A 22,121-nucleotide genomic window follows, 5' to 3' on the forward strand; every position below is an offset into this window, starting at 1 on the left:
GGAGAGAGAGGATGTTGCTGTGAAACACACCAGAACAGCTTCCCTTTTACAATCAGAGCATGTGCAGGGTTGTGTGCCTTTTCAGCATGCTGCCCTGGCATCAAGGTGAAGTCCAGTTTCTCAGAGGAACAGGTCCAGACTTTCCATTTCAGCAATTTAGACAGTCCTGTTTTCACACCTGGTAAAGCAGCATTAGACAGTGTTGGATTCAATCTAAATCAGCACAACGGGGCAGGCTGAAAGAAGCAGCAAGATTTTGGATTCAGAAAGGTAAAAAGTTGTGCTTGAGAGTTCCATCAGCCTGTGTTTATGAAATTCAAGAGATGAACTGACAAGGATCTGTGAGAGGACTCCAGCACTCCTCTGAGATTGTAGGGAACAGGATTGTTGCAATATTTAAAGTTAGCCACGGGAAAAGCCCTGGAAGCTGTGCCAGTGCATTTCTAAAGAACTCTGGACTGAGCCCAAGCACCTGCACCCCAAACTGCACTGGCAGAGTCCCACTGAGCAGGCTGAGGGGGAATTCAGAGAGGAACTCCAGCCCTGGGTGGTGATGGGGCTGTGTGCCCAGCCCTGTGCCCAGTGGGTACCTGCCCTCCTTGGGCCCTGGGCCTTCCCTGTGGCCTAATTGAGCAGGATTCTAGCCTCAAGGTTCTGCTTCTGAAGCACAAGCTCTTCCATGATGGGCAGCTCTTAGTGCCCTTAGGTTTACCATTTCAAATCCAAAATGAAGCCCAAAAGCCCACAACACCTACAGCCCATGCCAAGTAAGCACTGACAGCACCAGAGTGGGCCCAGAGCTGCAAGCAGGGTCCAGGACAACAACACCCAGGGCTCAAAGTGGGCTCAAGGACTGCATCACCCAGGGCTCAAGGTGCTCACAGAGCTGGGCTTGGGTCTCTACACAGCTCTGTTTCCAACTACACACAAGGAAAGAAAAGTAGAAGATGAAACAGTTCTGGTATAGGGAGGAGCATCCCAAGCAGCTCCTAAACCCTCAGTGCCAGAGCCCCAGGACAGATTCAGGGGGAGAAGAGCCAAGCCCTGCTGCAGGAAATGAGCTGGGAGACAATGGAAAACTGCTCAGAATGTGCAGGTAAAGAGGCACATTGACACACAGCTGGGCTGTTTGTCATCTCACCAGTGTGCCACAGGGAGAGCCAGCCCAGGCTGCAGGGCAGCCAGCCCACAGGAGGGGCTCCTGAAAGTTCCTTCCCAAACTCCAACACCTCCTCAGTGCACAGGGCACTGCACAAAGCATTAATAGGGGATGATTTTGTTTCCATCTCACTCAAGTCCAATTCAATACTGCAGCCCTTGGAAATACAAAGACAAGGGTGAAGCCCTAACAACACCAACTTGGAGCCCAACATAATAAAGCACAGAGCCAACATAATTGTTCCAGTTGTTTGAGACACAGTTGAGTCCTTATGGTCTCTAAGAATCAGACACTGCTCAGATCTCTCTATACAATTTGGAAATAGAAAATGGACAGGATCAGGTTATCTAATTGAAACTTTTCTTCTGTAGTCAGACATAGCCCAGCCCAGCCTGTCAGGGGATTTACAGACTGCACAGAGAAGTCACTGCAAATGGAGTGTGATCTGCAATAGGATCCAAATTGCCAGGATGGTCAAGGCAAAAACGACATGAGCTGTTAATATCTGGCTGTGTTAGTGGCCTACAAAAAGCAGAGGGAATAAAGCCAGGTTAGTGTGAACAGAAGAGAAACCCCTGCTTGAATTTAACTAGGCCAGCTGTGGTTTTCCTTTGGCTGTGGAGGAAACATCCTACATTTGGCCAATCCTCTGCTGAACAGACTTTCCCAAAGCTGAGAGTGCAAATGCTTCAGCAGGGCTCAGTTTCTGCAGAGACACTTGGCAGTTGTTACAGTACTTTGTGCCTTGACTTTACAGTGACAGGCTGTGCAGTTGTCAGTCACCAACTGCTCGGAAGCTTCAGCCTCACTGCCAGAGAAAAAGGAGGTTAGTCTGGAAATTCAGTGGAGAAACAAGTGGTTAGAAAGCAGTATGAAATAAACAGGCTTCAAAAGAGAGAGCAGGAGGCATGTCTGGCAAAGGGTCAGTCACAACAAGAGCATGCAAACCTCATCTGAATGATAACCATGATGTTCTTGTACTGGTGAAAGATGGGAGATACTGATCTGTCCATTTCCAGGTCCCAAAGAGATCAGGGAGTTAAACCATGAATTCATAATCTGCATTCATCCCTTCTCCTTAGTTCTCTGCTTTTTTAGATTCTTCCTTGGGTGCTTCAGGAACCAGGATGACTTTTCCAACATTCTTCTTTTCTTGCATCTGCTTCATAGCCTCTGCCACCTGGAGGCAAAAGGAGCCTGGTGAGACCCCCACCCACTGCAGAGAGCATTTGTGCCCCTCCTGGGCCCCTCAGCACCCCCAGAGCACTCTGATAACTGAGAGGCAGCTTTCCTGAAGTTCAAGCACGTCCCAAGCATCCAGGTGCCTTGCACAGGTGTGTTTTGGACAGACCTGGGCAATTACCCCAGCAGGCCTATAGGAAACTACCAAGAATTCACACAGCCCAACCTAAACACACACACACACAGGGAGGCTCTGCTCACACAAATGTGGAAGTGCAGCGTGTGTCACTCTCCAAAGGGAGGAATCCAGCCACCTGCCAGCAGGACAAAGCTTCTACCAGCTGCACAAAACAATACATGCACAGAATTGTATCATTTTTATCATTATTTTCAAGCACCTGGGCCAGGCCTGGAATCAAAGCTTTCCTTAAGCCTTTGCATCAGTTCTCAGGTATGAACACTGACTATCATCAGTAAGTTCTCTGCTCCCCTGCAGCAGCTCCTGCCCCAGCATCCCCAAGGGAAGAGCCTGGCTCTGCCTGGACACATCAATGCAATAACCCTGAGCAGAGCAGAGCTGCTGGAAAACCTGCTGCTCCCTTCATTCTGCTTCACTGCCTGGGCTCTTTGGCACTCTTGGAAGGGCAGCAACAACCTCCCCATCTGTCTGCTTAATTACAGGCTACAGAGCACTCAGGGCAAGCTGCAGTGTGATGCAGAACCCAGCCCCTCCTGCTGCTGCTGCCCATGGAGCTCAGCTGAGCACCTGCCCTGCTCCCCAGGGACCCTGTCTGGCACTGCCCAGCCCTGTGCACTGGAGCACAACAGCCCAGCCACTTTACTCAGCCTTAATATTTTAAAAGGAATAAAACTCAGCCTCAGAACGTCTGAGAGCAGATGGTTATTAGACATTTTCAACAGTTCAGCCCCCATGGACGAGGTGCTCTGTACCACTGGATGTCAGCTCAGACTCACCTGATCAAAGGGCCACACAGAGTCTATTTTGGGCTTGATTTTGCCTTGGCTGTACAGGTTAACCAGCTTGGCAACAACACTCCTGAGAAGCTCAACCTCTTCATCCATATATCCAAGATGGTAGCCACACACAGCCTTGTTCTGGTGCAGGAGCTGCAAGGCAGTGATGCTGAACTGGTTCCACCAGGTTTTAGCCATAGCCATGAGGTTCTTCTTCTGCCCAGTGAGCAGGTTTGCTACCCCTGCAAAGAAGGAAAGCCACAGGTGAGCTGGAACACAACACAAGAGGCAAAGGGCACCTCATGGAACAGCTCAGACCAGGCACAGAGCTGAGAAATGACCACAGCAAAACCTGCCCAGCTGACCTTCAATATAAACAGGCACCTGCCTCAGCCTCTAGATGAGCATAATTTGGATTATCAGCACTCATGTGGCAAAAATGCACATGAGAAATGCAGAAATGCAGAACAACTCCTCTCTTTAGCCCTCCTAAGGCAGCAGCAGTGCAGCTAGGAGGGCTGGCAGAGGTAAGAAAGGGTTACAAGTGCCACCCAGCCAGGCAGGACAGTTTTCCCCTTCTCCTCCAGCCCTGCTTCTCCAGGGGAATCACAAGCTGCAGTGGCTGGGACAACCAAAGCAGCACACTGCTGCAAGTGTCTGGAATCCCACTGGGGGCTGTGTGAGGGCTTTGTCTGTGGGACAAAATCACAGTGTTCCAGGGCTGGGGAATGGAGAGATAAGTATTCAGTAGCCTCAAACCTCATCTCCCACACATCCTCTGAAAGAAAAGCAAGGCTGTGCATTAAGTCAGCCTAGACAAAGCAACTATGCCAGTATTCCTCCCTGAGCACATTCCAGCTTCCCCTGCAGGCATCAGCTTTTACTCCAAGAGAGAGAAGAGCCTTGCAGGCTCCTTTCACCACGGGAAGAGCCTTGCAGGCTGGGGACACAGCACAAATCTCACTCCCCTCTGCTTCACCAAGCCAAAGCATCCTAAAGACCTTAATTAAATAAAATAACTGCAACACAGTGAGGAATAGTATCCCTGACAGCCATGCACCACTTCTGTGTGGATCCCATTCCACCCTCACACAGTCCCTGGGTTTTTTGGGCACTTTGCCCACACTCACCATAAGTGATGAGTTTGCCCATTGGCTTCAAGAGGTTAAAAGCTTTGGATGTATCAGATCCTCCCAGAGGGTCCAGGACAATGTCAACACCTAGAGAGGGAATTGGAAGTAAATAAAAGCTTCTTTGCAAATTGAAAGAAATGCAAGAGAGCTGAACAAGTCCTCCACCACATCTCACCTTTGGGAGAGATTTTCCGGACCTCCTCTGCGTAATCCATGGTTCTGTAGTCAATGGGGTGAGCAACTCCACTCTCCTTGAGGGTCTCGTGCTTGGAGGCAGATGCTGTGCCAAAAATGGTGACATTTTCTACAGTCTTGCACAGCTGGATGGCAGCAGTTCCCACACCACCTGAAAATCGGCAGTAAGAAAGGTTTAGAAGCAAACAGCCCCAGTGTAAATTAAAAAAACTCATGTAAAAACTTGCTTAGTAAATTATCCCTGCCTGTACCAATCACACAGCACAGCAGCCTGGGGAATAGAGGCTCTGCCTGGGACACACTGGGAGAGAGTGACCCCAGCTGCTGGGGAATGGGGTCAGCACAAAGCCTGCCTCTCTGCCAGGTGGTATTTGATCAGCCCAGCCCCATTCTGATAATTTCCTCACCCATGTCACTTACTCAGAAGCTGCACAGCGAAATCAAGAGTCTCAGTATAGTCTGGCAAGAATTATTTACCTGCAGCCATGTGGATGAGGACACTCTGGTTGGGTCTCAGGTTTCCAAAGTCAAACAGAATCATGTAGGCAGTGATGTAGTTCACAAGAAGAGCAGCAGCTTCCTCGAAGCTCATCCCCTCAGGCATTGGGAAGGTGTGACTGACCGGCACATTCACCACTTCTTGCCAGAGCCCTGACCTGGCCAGGACCATTACCTTGTCACCAACCTGAAATCAGAGGGCAAGGTGGTGTAAAACAAGCCCCCAAGGTTAGCAGAAGCCATCAGAACCTTGCCCTCGGTGTGTCAGAGCTTCTGCATCCACACAGTTCTGTGTGCAGAGACTGCAGCACTGCTGGTTTAACCCTCTCCTCACTGGGAGGCTGCAGCACAGAATCTCCCACCACAGACCTGGGCACACACCAGGAACCCCAGAGACCACAGGCACCCCAGGCTCTGGCTTTGTAGTGGCACCCAAACCCAAACTGTGGTTGCCCAAACCAACCACTGGATCCATGCTGGATCCACCACAAGACAAGAGGGATGAGGACCATGTCCTGCCCTCCTTGCCCAAGCTGGGAGCAGAAGTCTAAACACGAAAAAATATTATTGCTGCTCCTTGCCATCATCCTGCCAAGAGGCAGGACGCCTTAGGGAAACGTTTGGTAGTATCAATCATGATAAATGCACCTCCAAACTCAGGAAAACCTCCGGAATCTGAGGCACACGGCCTCCTCCAGCTCCTCCCTGCCCGTTCTCCCTGGAGACCACAGGCACTCCAGGCTCTGGCTTTGTAGTGGTACCCAAACCCAAATTGTGGTTGCCCAAACCAACCACTGGATCCATGGCAGATCCCCCACAACACAAGAGGGACGAGAACCGTATCCTGCCCTCCTTGCCCAAGCTAAAAAATATTACTGCTGCTCCTTGCCATCATCCTGCCCAGAGGCAGGATCCTTTGGGAATGGCTTAGTAGCATCAATCGTGGAAAATACACCTCCAAACTTAGGAAAACCTCCCGAATCTGAGCCCCACGGCCTCCCCCGCTCCTCCCCGCCCGTTCTCCCGGAGCGGCAGGGCCGGCCCGGGGATGCTCGCCCGCCCTGCCCCTTTGTCCCTGGCCTTTGTCCGCCGCCCTGTCGCCTCCAAATCCCCGGCGGGGAGGATCGGCGGGGTCCCTGCCGGGGGCTCAGCGCTGCCGGGGCCCGCCGGGACTCCCGGGGCTGCGGGCAGCGGGCCTGGGCCGCACCTCGGGGCGGTTCGGGGCCAGCGGGCCGGGGCGGGCTCGGGGCGGTTCGAGGCCGCAGCCCGGGGCGGTTCGGGGCCGGCGGGCCGGGGCGGGCTCGGCACCCCGGGGCGGTTCGGGGCCGGCGGCCCGGGCCGCCCTCACCTGTCGGTCGCGGACGCCGTCGCCGAGGGCGCGCACGGTGCCGGCGCACTCCATGCCGGGGCACACGGGCGGCGGCGGCAGGCGGTCGTACAGGCCCTGCCGCGCCATCAGGTCGGCGAAGTTGAGCCCGCAGGCGCGGACGGCGACCGAGACCTCCCCGGGCCGCGGCTCCGCGCCGCGCCGCGCCTGCACCTTCACCTTGTCGTAGCCGCCGAAGCCGGTCAGCACCAGCGCCCGGTGCTCCGCCGGCGCCTCCCCGCCGCCCGCCGGCGGCTCGGGGCCGGGGGCCGGCTCGGGGGCGGCGGGGGCCGGGGCCGGCTCGGCGGACATGGCGGTGCGGAGCGGCGGGAGCGGCTGCGGAGCGGCGGCGGCGGCGGCGGGCGGGGAAGGGCCGGGGCGCGGCCGGGGGCGGAGCGGCTCGGGCGGGGCAGCAGCGAGTGGCGGCGGGCGGGGCGGTGAGGCCGCCCAGCCCCTGGGCCCGCTCCCCCTGCCGCGCCAGCATCTTCTCCTCCACACCGCCCTTTTCCCCTTTATTTTCCTTTTTTTTTTTTTTTTTTTTTTATTCTTTTTTTCCCCCTTTTAATTTTTTTTTTAATTTTTTTTTCTAAATGATTCCTTCCGAGCAAACATGCTGCTGCTCGCACCCTTCCTGGGGGCATGGTTGGAATGGCAGCAGTTTTGCTGGAGCATCATTTCATCATTTCCCTGAGTTACTTTTCTAATTTATAGTGCGGAAATCCTGAGCCTTGCGGGGAGCTCTGCGGCAGGGAGGAGGCTCGGGCTACGCAGAGATCGGAGGGAGGAACTGAGCTCTAATCCTGCAGCTAAAGACAAATAAATCAGGCAGTGTGTGCGGGCAGATCGCTGGATCCAGCCTCTGTTTCTGCCAGCAGACAGCAGCGTCCTCCCTGAGCTCACTGCTCGGGTCCCTGTTCGGCTCCCAGATATCACAGATATCACTGTGTGAATATCACTGTGTGAATATCAATGTGTGAACACTCCCATTTCCATCGGGAATCCCGATCCGGTGCCATTTTGTGTGTGCAGAGCACAACAGAATCCACACCTCTCTCATCTGAGCCCATCCCTAACAAACCACTGCAGGGTGACTGCTCAAGAGAGCAAATCAGAGAGCCCCGAAACAGGAAAATATCCATGCCCAAAAAGAAACCACAAACCACAGAGAGGATAATCAGAGTGCTGGGAAATTTCCGTGTCATTCCCAAGCCAAGCAAAACCCTGCACAGGGCACTGTCAGCACTGTGACAGCTCTGGCTGGCCCACGGATCAGCAAACCCCGGAGTGAAAAATGCCTATTTTACGATTGGCTTTTTGCAAATATTAAAATGAATATTATATGTGTAGTGTTAGAAAGTGGTGCTGTATTAATTTTCTTAAGTGGTGTGTTCAATATAGTTTTAGGTTATAACATAATGTTAAAACAGCAGCTATGCTGTGTAAGAAGGTTTTTTAAAAGAAAGCACTCACAGCAAGATAGCAGCCACAGGACACCTAAATATTTCAGAGTAAAAGAATTTATTGCTTCATTATCAGAATAAACGAACTTCTTCCTGCCTCACTCAGACCTGAAGATGTTGTTAGGATTCAGAGGAAGACGTTCAGGATGACCAGACAGAATCCTGTGTTTGAATGGAATTTATGCATCATGTATGAGGTGTATGAATATGCAACAGGCTGTTGCTTTTAAGGGTTAATCCTCTGTTAACGTGGGTCCGTTTTCGGGCTTATTTTGCCCAGAAAGAGGTACCCGGACCATCTGTAACTCTTTATTCTTATTGTCTCATATTGTCCTAATTCAAATTGTCCAATTCTTTATTACTCTAATTATATTACTATTTTTATAACCGTTTTATTACTGCTAATAATAAACTAAAATTTAAATAATAAATTATTATATTTAATAATGCATTATATTTAAATATAAGCAATAAACAATATATAATATATTATGTATATATATTATATATTATATATTATATATTATATATTATATATTATATATTATATATTATATATTATATATTATATATTATATAATATTTATTATATATTATATATTATATGTAATATATAATGTAATATGTAATATGTAATATGTAATATATAATATAATGTAATCTATAATATATTACATAATACATTATATTATATTAATATATTATAATATATTTATAATTTATTGTAATAATAATAAATTAAATTTTAAAATACTAAAAACAATTGATTGGCATTTTTCACACTGTCATCTCCAGGGTCTTTGGTGGCTGCAGGAGGCCCAGTGTGAGCTGCTGGGCTGGGCTGCAGGAGCTCTGCATGGCTGTGTCCTGCAGGATGCTCCAGGCTGGGCTGCCCTGACCCTAGCAGAGCCTGGGACTGCTCAGGAAGAGCAGCACAAAGACAGGAAAGGAGGCAGGAGGAGGACAGAGCCTGGGGCAGGCTGCTCGTGGTGTGTGCGTGGCAGATTTATGGGTGTTGGGGTGGCTGCAGTGGGGGCAAGGAGGAAATCATGCCCAGTTGTGTGGCAAGATAACAGCACAGCTTCACCCTTTGTTTGCTGTTGGTCGGCCCTGAGAATACAGATGTGCCTTCCTGATGTGTGGGCATGTGCCACAGCCCAGATGAGAAAGAAGCGGTCAAAACAATCCCTTATCTTCTGCTGCTCTTCCTAGGAGCTTTCCTAACCTTCCTTCTTCCAGTGATTTATTTTCACAGCTGTCAGGGCTCTTGTGGTGGGTGAAACCAAAGGGTTTCACCCTTTGCCCACCCCAGAGTTCAGGGATGATCCCCAGAGACTGAGTGGTCAGTGAAGAGAGTGGATTTGAGAATTCAGATCCCTCTTCTGTGAGACTCCTCCAGCTCTGTGAAGCCCTGGAGCAGATTGGACAGGACAGGGACATTTCTGCACATGGCAGGTCCCTGTGGAAGGGCAGGATGCTCTTTCTGCCTTGGTCTCTTTGGTGTTTCTGAGTCAGTTTTTCCTTATCAGCTCAGTCAGTAACATTGTCCCTGTAAATCCTCACCCACGGCTGTTTTCACAGTGTTGGAGCAGCAGGGTTGAGGTCAGTCCTGGCTCTGGAGTTGGTGTGAGTGAGGCTCTTTTGGGAGCAGGCAGGTGTGCAGGGCATGGGCTGGGCATGGGCAGCTGGCACACCTTGAGCTGGCACCCCCAGCACACCAGGGGGGACACCAGCTGCTGGAGATGGGGTCGGCATGAAACTGCACCTCTGGGACACCAGCTGCTGGGAATGGGGTCAGCATGAAGCTGCATCTCTGCATCTCAGCTGCTGGAGATGGGGTCAGCATGAAACTGCATCTCTGGGACATCAGCTGCTGGAGATGGGGTCAGCATGAAACTGCATCTCTGGGACATCAGCTGCTGGAGATGGGGTCAGCATGAAACTGCATCTCTGCATCTCAGCTGCTGGGAATGGAGTCAGCATGAAACTGCATCTCTGGGATATCAGCTGCTGGAGATGGGGTCAGCATGAAACTGCATCTCTGCATCTCAGCTGCTGGAGATGGGGTCAGCATGAAACTGCATCTCTGCATCTCAGCTGCTGGCACCCCCAGCACATCAGGGCACTGCCCACAGGACATTGGGAGCATTAGCTGGACAAAGCTATTTTTCCCAATGGAATTGCTGCTCTAGCCCGTTTTCCAGCAAGCTCTCCAAATGTGAGCTCTTGCTGCTGTTCTGAATGGTGCTGACTTGTGATTCACAGCCAGAGGTGGGCACAGGGCACTGAGGTAGCTGTTCTCATTCTCTCTCTGCCAGACACTGAGTTTCCAGCAGCCCTGCACCTCCCTGTAAGCTGCTCTCCTGCTTTTTCCTGCTCTCCTGCTTTTCCCAGCCTCCTGCAGCCTCCCCTGATCCCCTGGAAGGGTTTGAGGAGGATGTGCCAGAGTAGGATCAGTGCCAGCTCCCCTGCCTGGCCCTTTGTTCCTTGTCCTTTTATTCCTACCAAGGGCTCCAGCACTCCCTCTGCTCCGCTCTCAAGGACATCTGAACAATGACCAGGCAAAAAAGATAAAAAAGCCCAACTGGCAGCAGTTTCCTTGTCAGCAAGCAGCTGCCTGTGCCAGCTCCCAGGGCTGGCTGAGGACACAACCCCAGAGGCTCAGGCCCACAAAATCCTCACCTTGCAGGGCAGGGCTCCCTGAGACCCCACTGGTGGCCAGGGGCTGGCTGCTGGACATGGGGTGGCTCCACCCCACAGGTGAGGTGCTCAAATTTGGGGCTCCTCAGTCCAGCTCTGGCCCTGACCTGGTGTCACCGTCCTCATCTCCTGCTCCTTTCATCCTGCCCTATCTGCAGGCCAGGGCAAGGGAAGCAGCTCTGGGGCTGCATTCAGCCCCCATGGGGTGCTCAGACCCTTTCAGGGCTCTGCAGTTTGGTGTCCTGGCTCTACAGCAAGCGTTGACCTCCATCCATCTACCTGGATTTGTTAGAAATTCCAGAGAAAGATTCCTCCTGCCTCTGCTCTGCCTTTTCTTCACCCTTGCGTGCACAGAGAGGGACACACAGACAAGATCCCACCTGCCTCACACATACCAGGAGTGCTGTGCCTCCTGGTGACACTTTCTGTGCCTGTATCACAGTAAATGACGTTTAGATTTGACAGCTAGAGCAGCAGGTGGAGGAGATCTGACAGAAGCCCTCAGACACAGCTGCCACTCACAGCTGCAGCTCCCTGCGCTGCTGTTTTGATCACAGACAAATTGAGGCACTTGTCAAGTGCTACAGAAGCTCAGTGGATGGCAGCTCGCTGAAGAAATCCTCCCAGCACAGAGCATCATTGCCACAAAGGCTGTGGGAATTCTCCATTTTTGCCCAGCAGCAGAGGCTGGGGATATGCAGAGGCAGTGAATGGCACGGGGCCAGATCCCAGGGGTGCGCAGAGCAGCATCCTCCTCTGGAAATAGGCACTTTCTCCACTGCAGTCCTTGGAGAAATCATGTGAAATAAAAATCAGCCTCCTTAGCTTCAACCTTATGCCACAGCATCAATAATTTACTGACAATTATAGTCCCAAAATCACAGGCTTAGCACATCCACATGCTGTGCATCCACGAAAACCCCATTATCTGGTCAGTGGGTTTTACCACACTGAAAATTACAGACTTGCCACTGTGGGCAGTGTGGCTGTGCCTTGGATCAAGACCTGGTGTGAAAAATGTGTATTTTATGATTGGCTTTTCACAAATATTAAAATGAATGTTATATGTGTTGTGTTAGAAAGTGATGCTGTATTAATTTTCTTAAGTACTGTGTTAAATATAGTTTTAGGTTATAACATAATGTTAAAATGCTATGTAGGATACTTTTTTTAAGATAGGAATGAGGTACTCACACTGAGATAGCAGCCACAGGACACCTAAATATTTCAGAGAAAGAGAATTCATTGCTGCCTTAGCAGAAGAAATGAACTTCTTCCTGCCTTGCTCAGCCCTGAAGACACCTTAGGACTCAGAGGAAGAAGCTGACACTGACCAGACAGAATCCTGCGTTTGAATGGAATTTATGCATCATGGATGAGGTGTATGAATATGCAACAGGCTGTTCCTTTTAAGGTTAATCCTCTGTTAACGTGGGTTCTTTTTCAGGCTTATTTTGCCCAGAAAAGGTACCCAGACTGTCTGTAACTCTTTGTTTTTATTGTCTCATATTGTCCTAATTCCAATTGTCCAATTTTTATTACTCTAATTGTTATTTTTATAAACATTTTTTTACTATTAAACTTTTTAAAACTCTAAAAACAAGTGACTGGCATTTTTCACACCTGGGTTTCTCTGCAGCAGCACCACCTCTGCTGCTGTCCAAGGGCCGTTTTTTTTTATGATTTTCAATCATAAAATACACATTTCTCACTCCTCCAGAGGCTCAGCTCACTGTCTCCACACAGAGAAACCTGCAGCAGTAATTGAGGCATTCATTGTGCTCCCTCAGCCTCCAGCACACATGCTCTTTCACACACTGCAGCCTTTCCAGCAGAATCCTTGGCACTTGAATGCCTCCGTGCTTTAATCCCTGAGGTTGCTGAAGGATGCTGCTTTCATCTGATAGCATTTATGGACTGTTATAATGAGCTTTGGCTTGCTGAGATAAATTAAATTGCTCACCCAGAGGTGCAAACTTCATTAATGCCAGCAGTGAGTCAGATCAGCATTATTCTAGCCCAGAATGTAAACAGGCTGGACACATGAAAGGGGATTTGGATTTTTTTTTTCTTTCTTTTTTCAACCATCCTAATTGCTGCTGACTTGTATTTGCTGCATCTCTGCTGTTGGAATAAATCAGCCCAGACTCCATTTTCTTCATGCAGAAAGCAAATTCTTTATTCTTTATTCACAAAGCTCATATTTGTAGGAAATATCAGAAGGCGCTGTGTTAAACCTAATTGGTCAGCAATACAGTGAAATTCAGTTCATTCATATTGTAAATTTCTATCAAATTTTCTCTCTCTAGATATGTTTACACTTTTCCTTTGTGGGTTCTCATGGGACAAATTTCATTGTTTACACAGGTGCATTTGTTTTTCACCATCAGAATAGATCGTTGTATTAAATAATCTTCTCATTTGCATGAAGAAACATCAAGGCAAAACAATACATGTAGTGAACAAGAAACTGACAGTAATCAAGAATAAATCAGGTACAACAACTAAGAATATTTCAGATAATACACATAATTAATAATACATGTGAAATTAGGTAATTAGGAATCTCTGAAATACTGTACCATCATCCCAGAATCTGCAAACAGATGACAAATCTCAATTTAGTGAGGGCTTGGATAATTATTTCTAGATAATAATTCCCAAGCTTACTTTAAAAATAGGTTCAGCTATCATATATAAAGGGTCAAATTTTCAAGTCAAAGTGACCTGAATCTGGTTTTGATGCAGAAAACATTTGGGTTTGTTGTCAAATTCTCCATCCAGGTAGAGCCAAGGCCTGGCCACCACTCAGGCTCCAACTGGGAGGGAATCCCCCAAACACATTTTAAAACAAGGCTCCTAAAAATAGCAGTTATGAGTAAAGGCCTTGGGTTAAAGACTAATCAAAGCATCCAGTAGCTGGATCCTTCTGAGGTTTCCTTCAGGATTGAGATGCTTCAAACACAGCAAACTGCAGGAGTGCCTCTGTGATAATAACTGGGGAAAACCACCAGATTAGCAGTTTGGAGGAGGGTTTCAATGAAGCTCAGGTATCTTTTCTTGGAACTCTGAAAAATACTTAAAATTATGAGACAACGTTGGGTTAAACCACAGAGTCAGTGCAGGTCTGGCGAGAGAGCTCAGCTAGTCTAAGAGATGCATAAGTGGCTAGAGAAGGAAAAAAGAGTCCTGAAATGTTACATGTCTTTTAGATAATTACACAAAAAGATGTTAAAACATATAAGAAGCTGGTTATAAATACAGTAATAACATCTTATGAACGATGCCTATTATAAAATCAGTAAATTCACACAATGTAATCAATACATCAGCAATAACCATCTCAGGAAGTTGAGATAACACCTTTCTAAACAGTCATGTACCATGACTGAAAAATGAAACAGAGGAAAACACTGAAACAGCTCACAATCAATAACAGCCATAATGTAGAATCATCACTGACTCTTCTGTGTTATCTATGGAAGATAAAACAGCAGAGATTGTAACAAGCAATAAAATCTTTGATAAAATCAAGGGTGAACACCCTGTACCTTCTTTATGCACAAACAGGTGTTTGGCAGTGTTTCATCGCAGCTGTTTTAGTCAGAGTCATCTCTTAAAGGAAAACAACTGTACATGTTACAATGCAGAAAAGTGATGTTTAACTGTCTTAGAGTGCAATGCAAGATGTAACCAGGAGCATGTGTTCTATTGCCAGCTGTTCAAACCAGGTGGGACAGTGTTCTTTATCTCTTCCAGGACTCAATCCTCCCTCCAGGAGTTATCTTCTGTGAATGGGCCATTAACGATTAATTATCTTTTGTTAATGGGCCATTGAGTGTCCCTGCATGGCTGATAAAACTCCACCATCCCACTGGGAGATGCTCTGCCCAGGGGGAGGAGCCAAACATTCCTACCTGGATATAATCTGAGGGCTGGATCACCACAGCAGCCTTTCCCACTGGATTCCCAGAGGAAGACCAGACCCTTCTAGGCCTTCACTGGACCTTCAGAGGAAAATTCCACTCTTCTCCAGGATTCCTCCTCCACCAGAACCACAGCTGGCACTGCACGAGGGCTGAGCCACCACCCTGACACACAGGCTGTCAGCTCCTGCTCTGACTTTGTCTGCTTCAGCAGTAAAGTTCTTTTACTGTGATCTGATTATTTCTAAACTCTTAAGAACTGCTGCAGATAAAATTCAAGGTTATAGGACATAGTGAAGACTTTAAAATTAATTGTTGCAAATAATATTGGGAGGAGAGGAGAGGCACAGGGGAGAGGAGTGTTGTGGGGCAGTGCTGTGGCCTGGCAGGAAAAAACCCAAAATGACCTCAGGTGCAAATGGTGTGAGCCTGGAGGAACCAAAGAAGATGATGAGGGAAGATTGGAGGAAAAAGAAAGAATTAGAAGAGCAGAGAAAACTTGGAAATGCACCGGCTGAGGTGGATGAAAAAGGAAAAGACATCAACCCTCATATTCCTCAGTACATCTCTTCAGCACCGTGGTACATAGATCCTTCCAGGAGACCCACACTAAAGCATCAGAGACCTCAGGCAGAGAAGCAAAAGGTGTACAACTCCTCTGGAGATTGGTACAAACGAGGAGTTCAGGAGCACTCTGTGGCCACGAGGTACCGCAGAGGAGCCTGTGAGAACTGCGGGGCACTGACACACAAAAGGAAACACTGCATGGAGAGACCCAGGAAAGCTGGAGCAAAATACACAGGCATGGATATTGCCCAGGATGAACACGTGCAGCCCCAGCTGGTGTTTGGTTACGATGGGAAGAGAGACAGGTGGAATGGTTATGACCCAGAGGAACACATGAAAATTGTTGAGGAATATTCCAAGGTTGATTTGGCCCAATGTGCACTGAAAGCACAGAAGCTTCAGGAGGAGTTGGCATCAGGGAAGCTGGAGCGAGTGAACTCCCCAAGACACCAGGGGGGAGAAGAGGAATCAAATTCACAGACAGAAAGAGATCACAGCAGTGAAGATGAGGACAAATACACAGATGACATGATATGAGACACAGAGATATGCCCGGGCAGAACTTTGACTCCAAAAGACGCATCACAGTCCGAAATTTACGTATTCGGGCAGATATTGCTAAATACTTGAGGAATCTAGACCCAAACTCTGCTTATTATGATCCCAAAACAAGAGCAATGAGGGAGAACCCTTATGCCAACACAGGCAGGAGTCCAGATGAAGTTGCTTATGCTGTTGACAACTTTGTTCACTACACAGGTGATGCCATTTCAATGGCACAGACTCAGCTCTTTGCTTGGAAGGCTTATGACAAAGGCTCTGAAGTTCATCTTCAAGCAGACCCTACCAAATTAGAGCTCCTTTATAAATCTTTCAAAGCAAAAAAAGAAGATTTCAAGGCACAGCAGAAGGAAAGCATCCTGGAGAAGTATGGAGGACAGGAACATTTAGATGCCCTCCCAGCTGAACTGCTGCTAGCTCAAACAGAAAATTATGTGGAGTAATCTAGGCATGGAACAGTCATCAAGGGACAGCAGAGAGCTATTGCTTGCTCTAAGCATGAAGAGGATGTGAGGATCAACAACCATACATGCATTTGGGGTTCGTGCTGGAAGGAAGGGAAGTGGGGTTACAAGTGCTGTCACTCCTTTGTCGAGTACTCCTACTGTACAGGGGAAACTGGGAAAGAAATTGCTAATACAGAGGCAAGTTTAATGGAAAAGCAGCCTGAGGAGGAAGAACACATGATAAAACCCAAAACACTGATGGAGATCCACCAAGAGAAACAGAAAGAGAAGAGAAAGAAGAAGCACAAGAAGAGCTCAAATTCCAACAGTGAGGGTGAAGAGGAAAAGAAGCAAGAAAAACTAAAAAAGGCCCTAAATGCTGAAGAGGCTCAACTTCTGCACCTCAGAGAAATCACGCAGTTAGATGAGAGGAGGAGACCATACAACAGCCAGTATGAAGCCAGGGAGCCAACAGAAGAGGAGATGGAGGCCTACAGAGTGAAAAGGCAGAGACCTGATGGCCCCATGGCCTCTTTTCTTGGGCAGTAATCACAGGAGGCACCATTCCAGTACAAAAAGCTTTTCCCATTGTTGTTTACAACTCTCTAGACACTTAATTTTGTACATGTCTAAAAGAACAAAAGCCTTTTTGTGGTCTGAAGAAATTTGTGAAAGCTTCTTTCAGCAGACATGAGCAGTCTAGTAGTTACTGGAGTTTTGTAAATGTGTGTGTATGTATACAAATACAGCCACACACATATAACATATGTATACATAAAATACATGCACCTACTCTGTAAGTTCTTGAAGGAGATCTGATTGAAATCCTGAAATTTGGCCAACTAATACATGTATATATATATATTTGACCAACTAATGTATAAAGTTGTAATGCAGTAAAACTGACTAGTCAGTAGAAATGGTCAGCAAGTGTCAATACACAACAAAAATGCTTGACAAAAATTGACACAACTACTACTAGAGCTTCTCACTTGTTAAGCCTGTCTCATGACTGTAAAAGAATACAGAGTTTCTTGATCACTTTGCAGTGGAATATTCCTGTCAGAGCTGGAAAATGAAATTTCACAAATCAAGCAGCAGTATGGGGAAGCAAACAAGGAGAATATCCAAAAAGACTGCCAGTGACTTAATCCTGACTTGTCTGCATTAAGACATTCTCGTGCAGCGTGTGTTAAAAACTACAAACCACACACTTTGGAGATGCTGTCTGTAGACACCTCTAGTTGCAGTTGTGTGAGGTGGTAAAGGGGTATTTCTGTAATTTCTTTTCCTTGTTTTAAATTCTAGGAGGAGGTAGGGTGGACTCAAAACATCCTGTTTAAATGTATCACGAGCACCATTAAATGTACTCTGAATTATTTCACTTTTTATATACTTAAACCAGGAGCTGTTATATGGTTGTGTTTTCCCCTATGCCTTTAATAAATCATGTTTTGCTTAAAAAAATAAATAAAAATGAAAGGAACAGAGCTGCAGCGGCCAAGCCATATCTACACCAGAGCAATTAAATAAATTAAATATAGATGAGCCATTCCCAATTGATGGGCAGGTGCCACCCCAAAAAGGGAAGGGAAAACTCCACGATTCTGCCCTCTGTTCTTCCCCCTAAAACACTTGCAGTTGAAAAAGAGGAGGGGAAAAGGCAATAAAAACCAAACCCTCAAAACCACACACCGTAAGGGGGAAAATAATTTAAAAAAAAAAGTAGAAAATGCCTTTTCCCAGCATATTTTGCCTTTTTAAACTCAGAGCTGGGCTTTCTTTCCATGACTTCTATGTTTCCAAGTGCCATTTCCACGGCACGGTTCTATCCTGCCCCTTGTTTCCCCACACCTTAGCAGCATGTGAAAAGTGCACATTATATGGCTCTAGGCAGATATTTACTACATGTAGTATGTTGTATTGATTAGTAGTGCTGTATTAACAGTTTAATAGTACTGTAAATGTAGTTTTGTAGTGAAAACGTAACTTTTGAGGTTAAAATAGAAACTATGTATGTGGGATATCTTTTTAAAAAGAGGAATGAGGTACTCTCACCAGATAGCAGCCACAGGACACCTGAATCTTTCAGAGAAAGAGAGTTTATTGCTCCATTATCAGAAGGAAAGAACTTTTTCCCACCTTGCTCAGCCCTGAAGACACTTTAGGATTAAGAGGAAGAAGTTGACACTGACCAGACAGAATCCTGTGTTTGAATGGAATTTATGCATCATGGATGAGGTGTATGAATATGCAACATGCTGTTGCTTTTAAGGGTTAACCCTCTGTTAACGCGGGTCCTTTTTCGGGCTCATTTTGCCCTGAAAAGGTACCCAGACTGTCTGTAACTCTTAGTTTTTTATTGTCTCATATTGTCCTAATCCAAAATGTCCAAATTCTTATTACTCTAATTACATTACTATTTTTATAACCATTTCATTACTATTAAGCTTTTAAAAAAATCTTAAAAACAAGCGATTGGTGTTTTTCCCAGCAGCTGAGCACTCACTCACCACTGTCTTTGTCGCTGCTGTCCCCAGGGCTCGCTGTGGGTTTCTCTCTCCTGGGCTGCCTCGCCTTGCGCGGCTCTTTGGGCTGCGCATCCTCTGCGGTCCAGGACGGCGTTTGCAGCTCGCGTTCTGTTCTCACCGGCTGCTCACCTTCCTCCAGCTGTTGTGTTCATTTCTGTGCATTCCACAAGTTCTACCTCGTCCCCGGTTCTGCTTCACCGCCTCTTCTCTTTGCTGTTTGCACACTGATCCCGCTGCTGACCGTAGCCGGAACCTTTTGCTGCTTCCCATATCCCTTTTGCTGCTTTGCATGTTCCTTTTGCTGCTTCCCATATCCCTTTTGCTGCTTTGCATGTTCCTTTTGCTGCTTTCCATACCCCTTTTGCTGCTTTGCATGTTCCTTTTGCTCCTTTCTATACCCCTTTTGCAGCTTTCCATATCCCTTTTCCTGCTTTCCATATCCCTTTTGCAGCTTTCCATATCCCTTTTCCTCCTTTCCATATCCCTTTTCCTCCTTTCCATATCCCTTTTGCTGCTTTGCATGTTCCTTTTGCTCCTTTCCATACTCCTTTTGCTCCTTTCCATATCCCTTTTGCTGCTTTCCACATCCCTTTTGCTCCTTTCCATATCCCTTTTGCTGCTTTCCATATTCCTTTTGCTCCTTTGCATATCCCTTTTGCTGCTTTCCATATCCCTTTTCCTCCTTTCCATATCCCTTTTCCTGCTTTCCATATCCCTTTTGCTGCTTTCCATATCCCTTTTGCTCCTTTGCATATCCGCTCCTTGAATTTCTATCCATGCTGATCCTGCTGCCAGTGCTGTGCTGTTCGTGTGCTCTGCCCGGTCTGGCTGCAATCTCCCTTTCACATCTTTGTTTATTCCATCTCTAAATCCCGTCCCGCGGTCGGCTTGGCTGGTTTCACCTCCTCCTTTTGTGACAGGCTGTTAATCTCGAGTCGGTCGTGTCTTTGGGGACACCTTCTGTTGGAATAAATCAGCCCAGACTCCATTTTCTTCTTGCAGAAAGCCAATTCTTTATTCACCAAGCTCATACTTGTAGGAAATATCAAAAGGCACTGTGTTGAACCTAATTGGTCAGCAATACAGTGAAACTCAGTTCATTGGATGATAAAGGCTAGTGTAAGTGTCTATCACATTTTCTCTCTCTAGATATGTTTACATTTTTCCTTTGCGGGCTCTCATGGGATAAATTTCATTGTTTACACAGATGCATTTGTTTTTTTCACCCTCAGAATAGATTGTTGTGTTAAATAAACTTCTCGTTTGCAGAATATATTTAACAACCTGGGGATATATGTCCATGGGAACTTGAAAATTGCTTGTTAGCTGCATTTAGAAGAAATGTCAGGCCAGCTTTAGCAACTTTAGCAAAGCAAGGCCTGATTTCATAAGGCTTTTATTTTATAATTCTTCTACCTGTCTATGACAGTCTACTGCTTTTCTACCTCTTTATCTTCTAGGGGAAAGCATCAAATGACACCTCTGGGCTGAATGATTTAACTCCAAGTGCTCATAGTTAGCAATAGATCGTAGTTAGCAACTCTACAGCTTGGCCTGGGTAGTTTCCAGCTCTTTCTCATATTTGAAAAGTCCAAAAAGATATTTAAGACTAGATCTGGTGAGACACTAAAGTGTGTCCCTTATTTCTGTCCCTGGGGAATAAGACATTGCACACTGAGACAAATGTCAAAGAGAAGAGGAGTAAAAAGTGAACAATCATCATAAAAATGCAGGAAACTGTCACTGCATGGTGTGATGAGCAGGAGCTCTGTCCCTGATCCCAGGGTGACACCAGGGCACTCTCCCCAGGTGTGTCTGTGCTTCTTGCAGGGACCAGGCTGTGTGACAGACCTCAGGACACTGCTCACTCAATAATTCACTTGCTCACCATGTTTGAAATTCATTCCTCTGATTGGCTGTGCAGGACCAAACTTTGGGGATCTGCAGACCGGAATAAGATGTTACAGGCTCCAAATTTCAGGCTGTGGATCCTTCAGTGAGAATTAGCTTCTCACAGTGTACTTTCCTAGTGCAGAATATCTTCACATTTCTTTGTACAGAGAATGGCATCAATATAACCCAATGAATTTAATTCATAATAGCAATTAAGACCCCGAGGGGGTGGATCAGCCAGGGAGGATCCAGCCACTGGGGAAGCACTTCCAGGAGCAAATGTGTGAGAGCCATCTGTCGCCTCTCCACACTCAGTGACAGCCACAGCAAGGCTCTGCAGCCTGCTCAGAAAATTCACACCAAGATGAAGGCTTGCTGAATACATCCTGCAACAGAATACATTCACCAGGGGTGAACTGTGCCCTGCACTGCAGGGGAGGTGAGGCTCGGCCATGGTGGTGCCCTGCAGCTGCTGCCTCTCCCTCTCCTGAAGGGAAATGGGGCTGTGGGGTTTGCAGAGCTCTGAGTGCTCCCTGCAGAGAGCGTCCTGCCTCCACTGGAGCAGGCTTTCCACCATCTGATGGTGAGGAGCAAAATCCAAATTCCTGCTGAGAAACGTGGTGAAGTGCAGTCAGAAAAGGGAAAATCCTGCTCCAGGTGACACTGGGGAATACCCTGCACTCCTTTACCTGCAGTCACAAGACAATGAACTTTCCTTTCCATCCTTCTGCATAAAAATGGAGTGACATGCACACATATAAGGCAAAAAAAAATCCCTACAGGCCTTACAAAACCTGTCAGTGCTGCACAGGCTCCTTTCCCCAGGGAGAGTTGAGGAAACAAGGATGAGACAGTCGCTCATCATTCTGCTTAAGACAAGGCTGGGAGGCCCAGGGATGCTGCAGCAAAACCCACAGCAAAGCTGCAGAGCAAGGAACTGACTGAGCCAGCTCCTGGCCCACAAAATGCAGGAATCAGATCAGCTGAGGTCAGGAGATGCAGGGATTCCAGGACTACCTTGTCTCCTTGGACCACCTCATGCCTTCAGCTTTTGGGTCTTCTCTGGTGTGTGATGATGAGGTGGGACTGAATTCCCATCTGGCCATGGTGAACGTGCTTCAGACACACCTTCAGCCCTGCTTGCACCTGGCTCCTGTCCTAGGGGTGCACCCTGAGAGTGGGACCTGGGTGGTTTGTGACCACATGAAGGCATCAGCTCCAAAGTGCTGACTGAGGCTGGTGTGTCCCTGGAGGCAAGGCTGGCAGGGTTGTCAGAAGGCCAAGAAGCACCTGAAACCACTGGGTACCTGCAGGGCAACCCCCCATGCCTTGCTCCCTGTCTTTGCTCTTTACTTGTCCCAACATCATGCTCAGCACCAATATTTATATACAAAACATGACTGTGATTTCAGCAAAAAACAATCTGCCCCCTCAGTCCATTAATAATCTTGTTTCGCTGCCAAAACATTTTCATTTCCTTTTCTCCGGGCCTTCTTTGTCTTCCTTATGTCTATTTTTACTGCATTTTC

General features: G+C 47.4%; 1 protein-coding gene and 1 pseudogene across 1 annotated transcript; one reads left to right on the forward strand and one right to left on the reverse strand.

Annotated features, from left to right (window-relative positions):
* Window positions 1–2,002: 2,002 nt before the first annotated feature.
* Window positions 2,003–6,820, reverse strand: VAT1 (vesicle amine transport 1). The gene is made up of 6 exons (XM_058041939.1): window positions 6,491–6,820; window positions 5,122–5,329; window positions 4,625–4,795; window positions 4,447–4,536; window positions 3,317–3,558; window positions 2,003–2,339 (listed from the first exon to the last, which is right to left on the reverse strand). Exons 1-6 carry the CDS (start codon window positions 6,818–6,820, stop codon window positions 2,238–2,240), a joined length of 1,143 nt encoding a protein of 380 aa, XP_057897922.1. The 3' UTR covers window positions 2,003–2,237.
* Window positions 6,821–14,868: 8,048 nt separating this feature from the next.
* LOC131094338 (pre-mRNA-splicing factor SLU7-like) lies at window positions 14,869–16,717 on the forward strand (annotated as a pseudogene).
* Window positions 16,718–22,121: the final 5,404 nt, after the last annotated feature.

Source organism: Melospiza georgiana, chromosome 28 (assembly GCF_028018845.1).
Source record: "Melospiza georgiana isolate bMelGeo1 chromosome 28, bMelGeo1.pri, whole genome shotgun sequence".
NCBI lineage: Eukaryota > Metazoa > Chordata > Aves > Passeriformes > Passerellidae > Melospiza > Melospiza georgiana.

What these genes read in the sequence shown, in the direction of transcription:
- VAT1 (XM_058041939.1), bottom strand. Translation starts at nt 6,820, where the DNA reads ATGTCCGCCGAGCCGGCCCCGGCCCCCGCCGCCCCCGAGCCGGCCCCC. An exon ending in CCTCATCCACATGGCTGCAG is followed by an intron (nt 4,796 to 5,121) that starts GTAAATAATTCT and finishes GCCGATTTTCAG; the next exon opens with GTGGTGTGGGAACTGCTGCC. An exon ending in CTGTGTGGCCCTTTGATCAG is followed by an intron (nt 2,340 to 3,316) that starts GTGAGTCTGAGC and finishes TTTTGCCTCCAG; the next exon opens with GTGGCAGAGGCTATGAAGCA.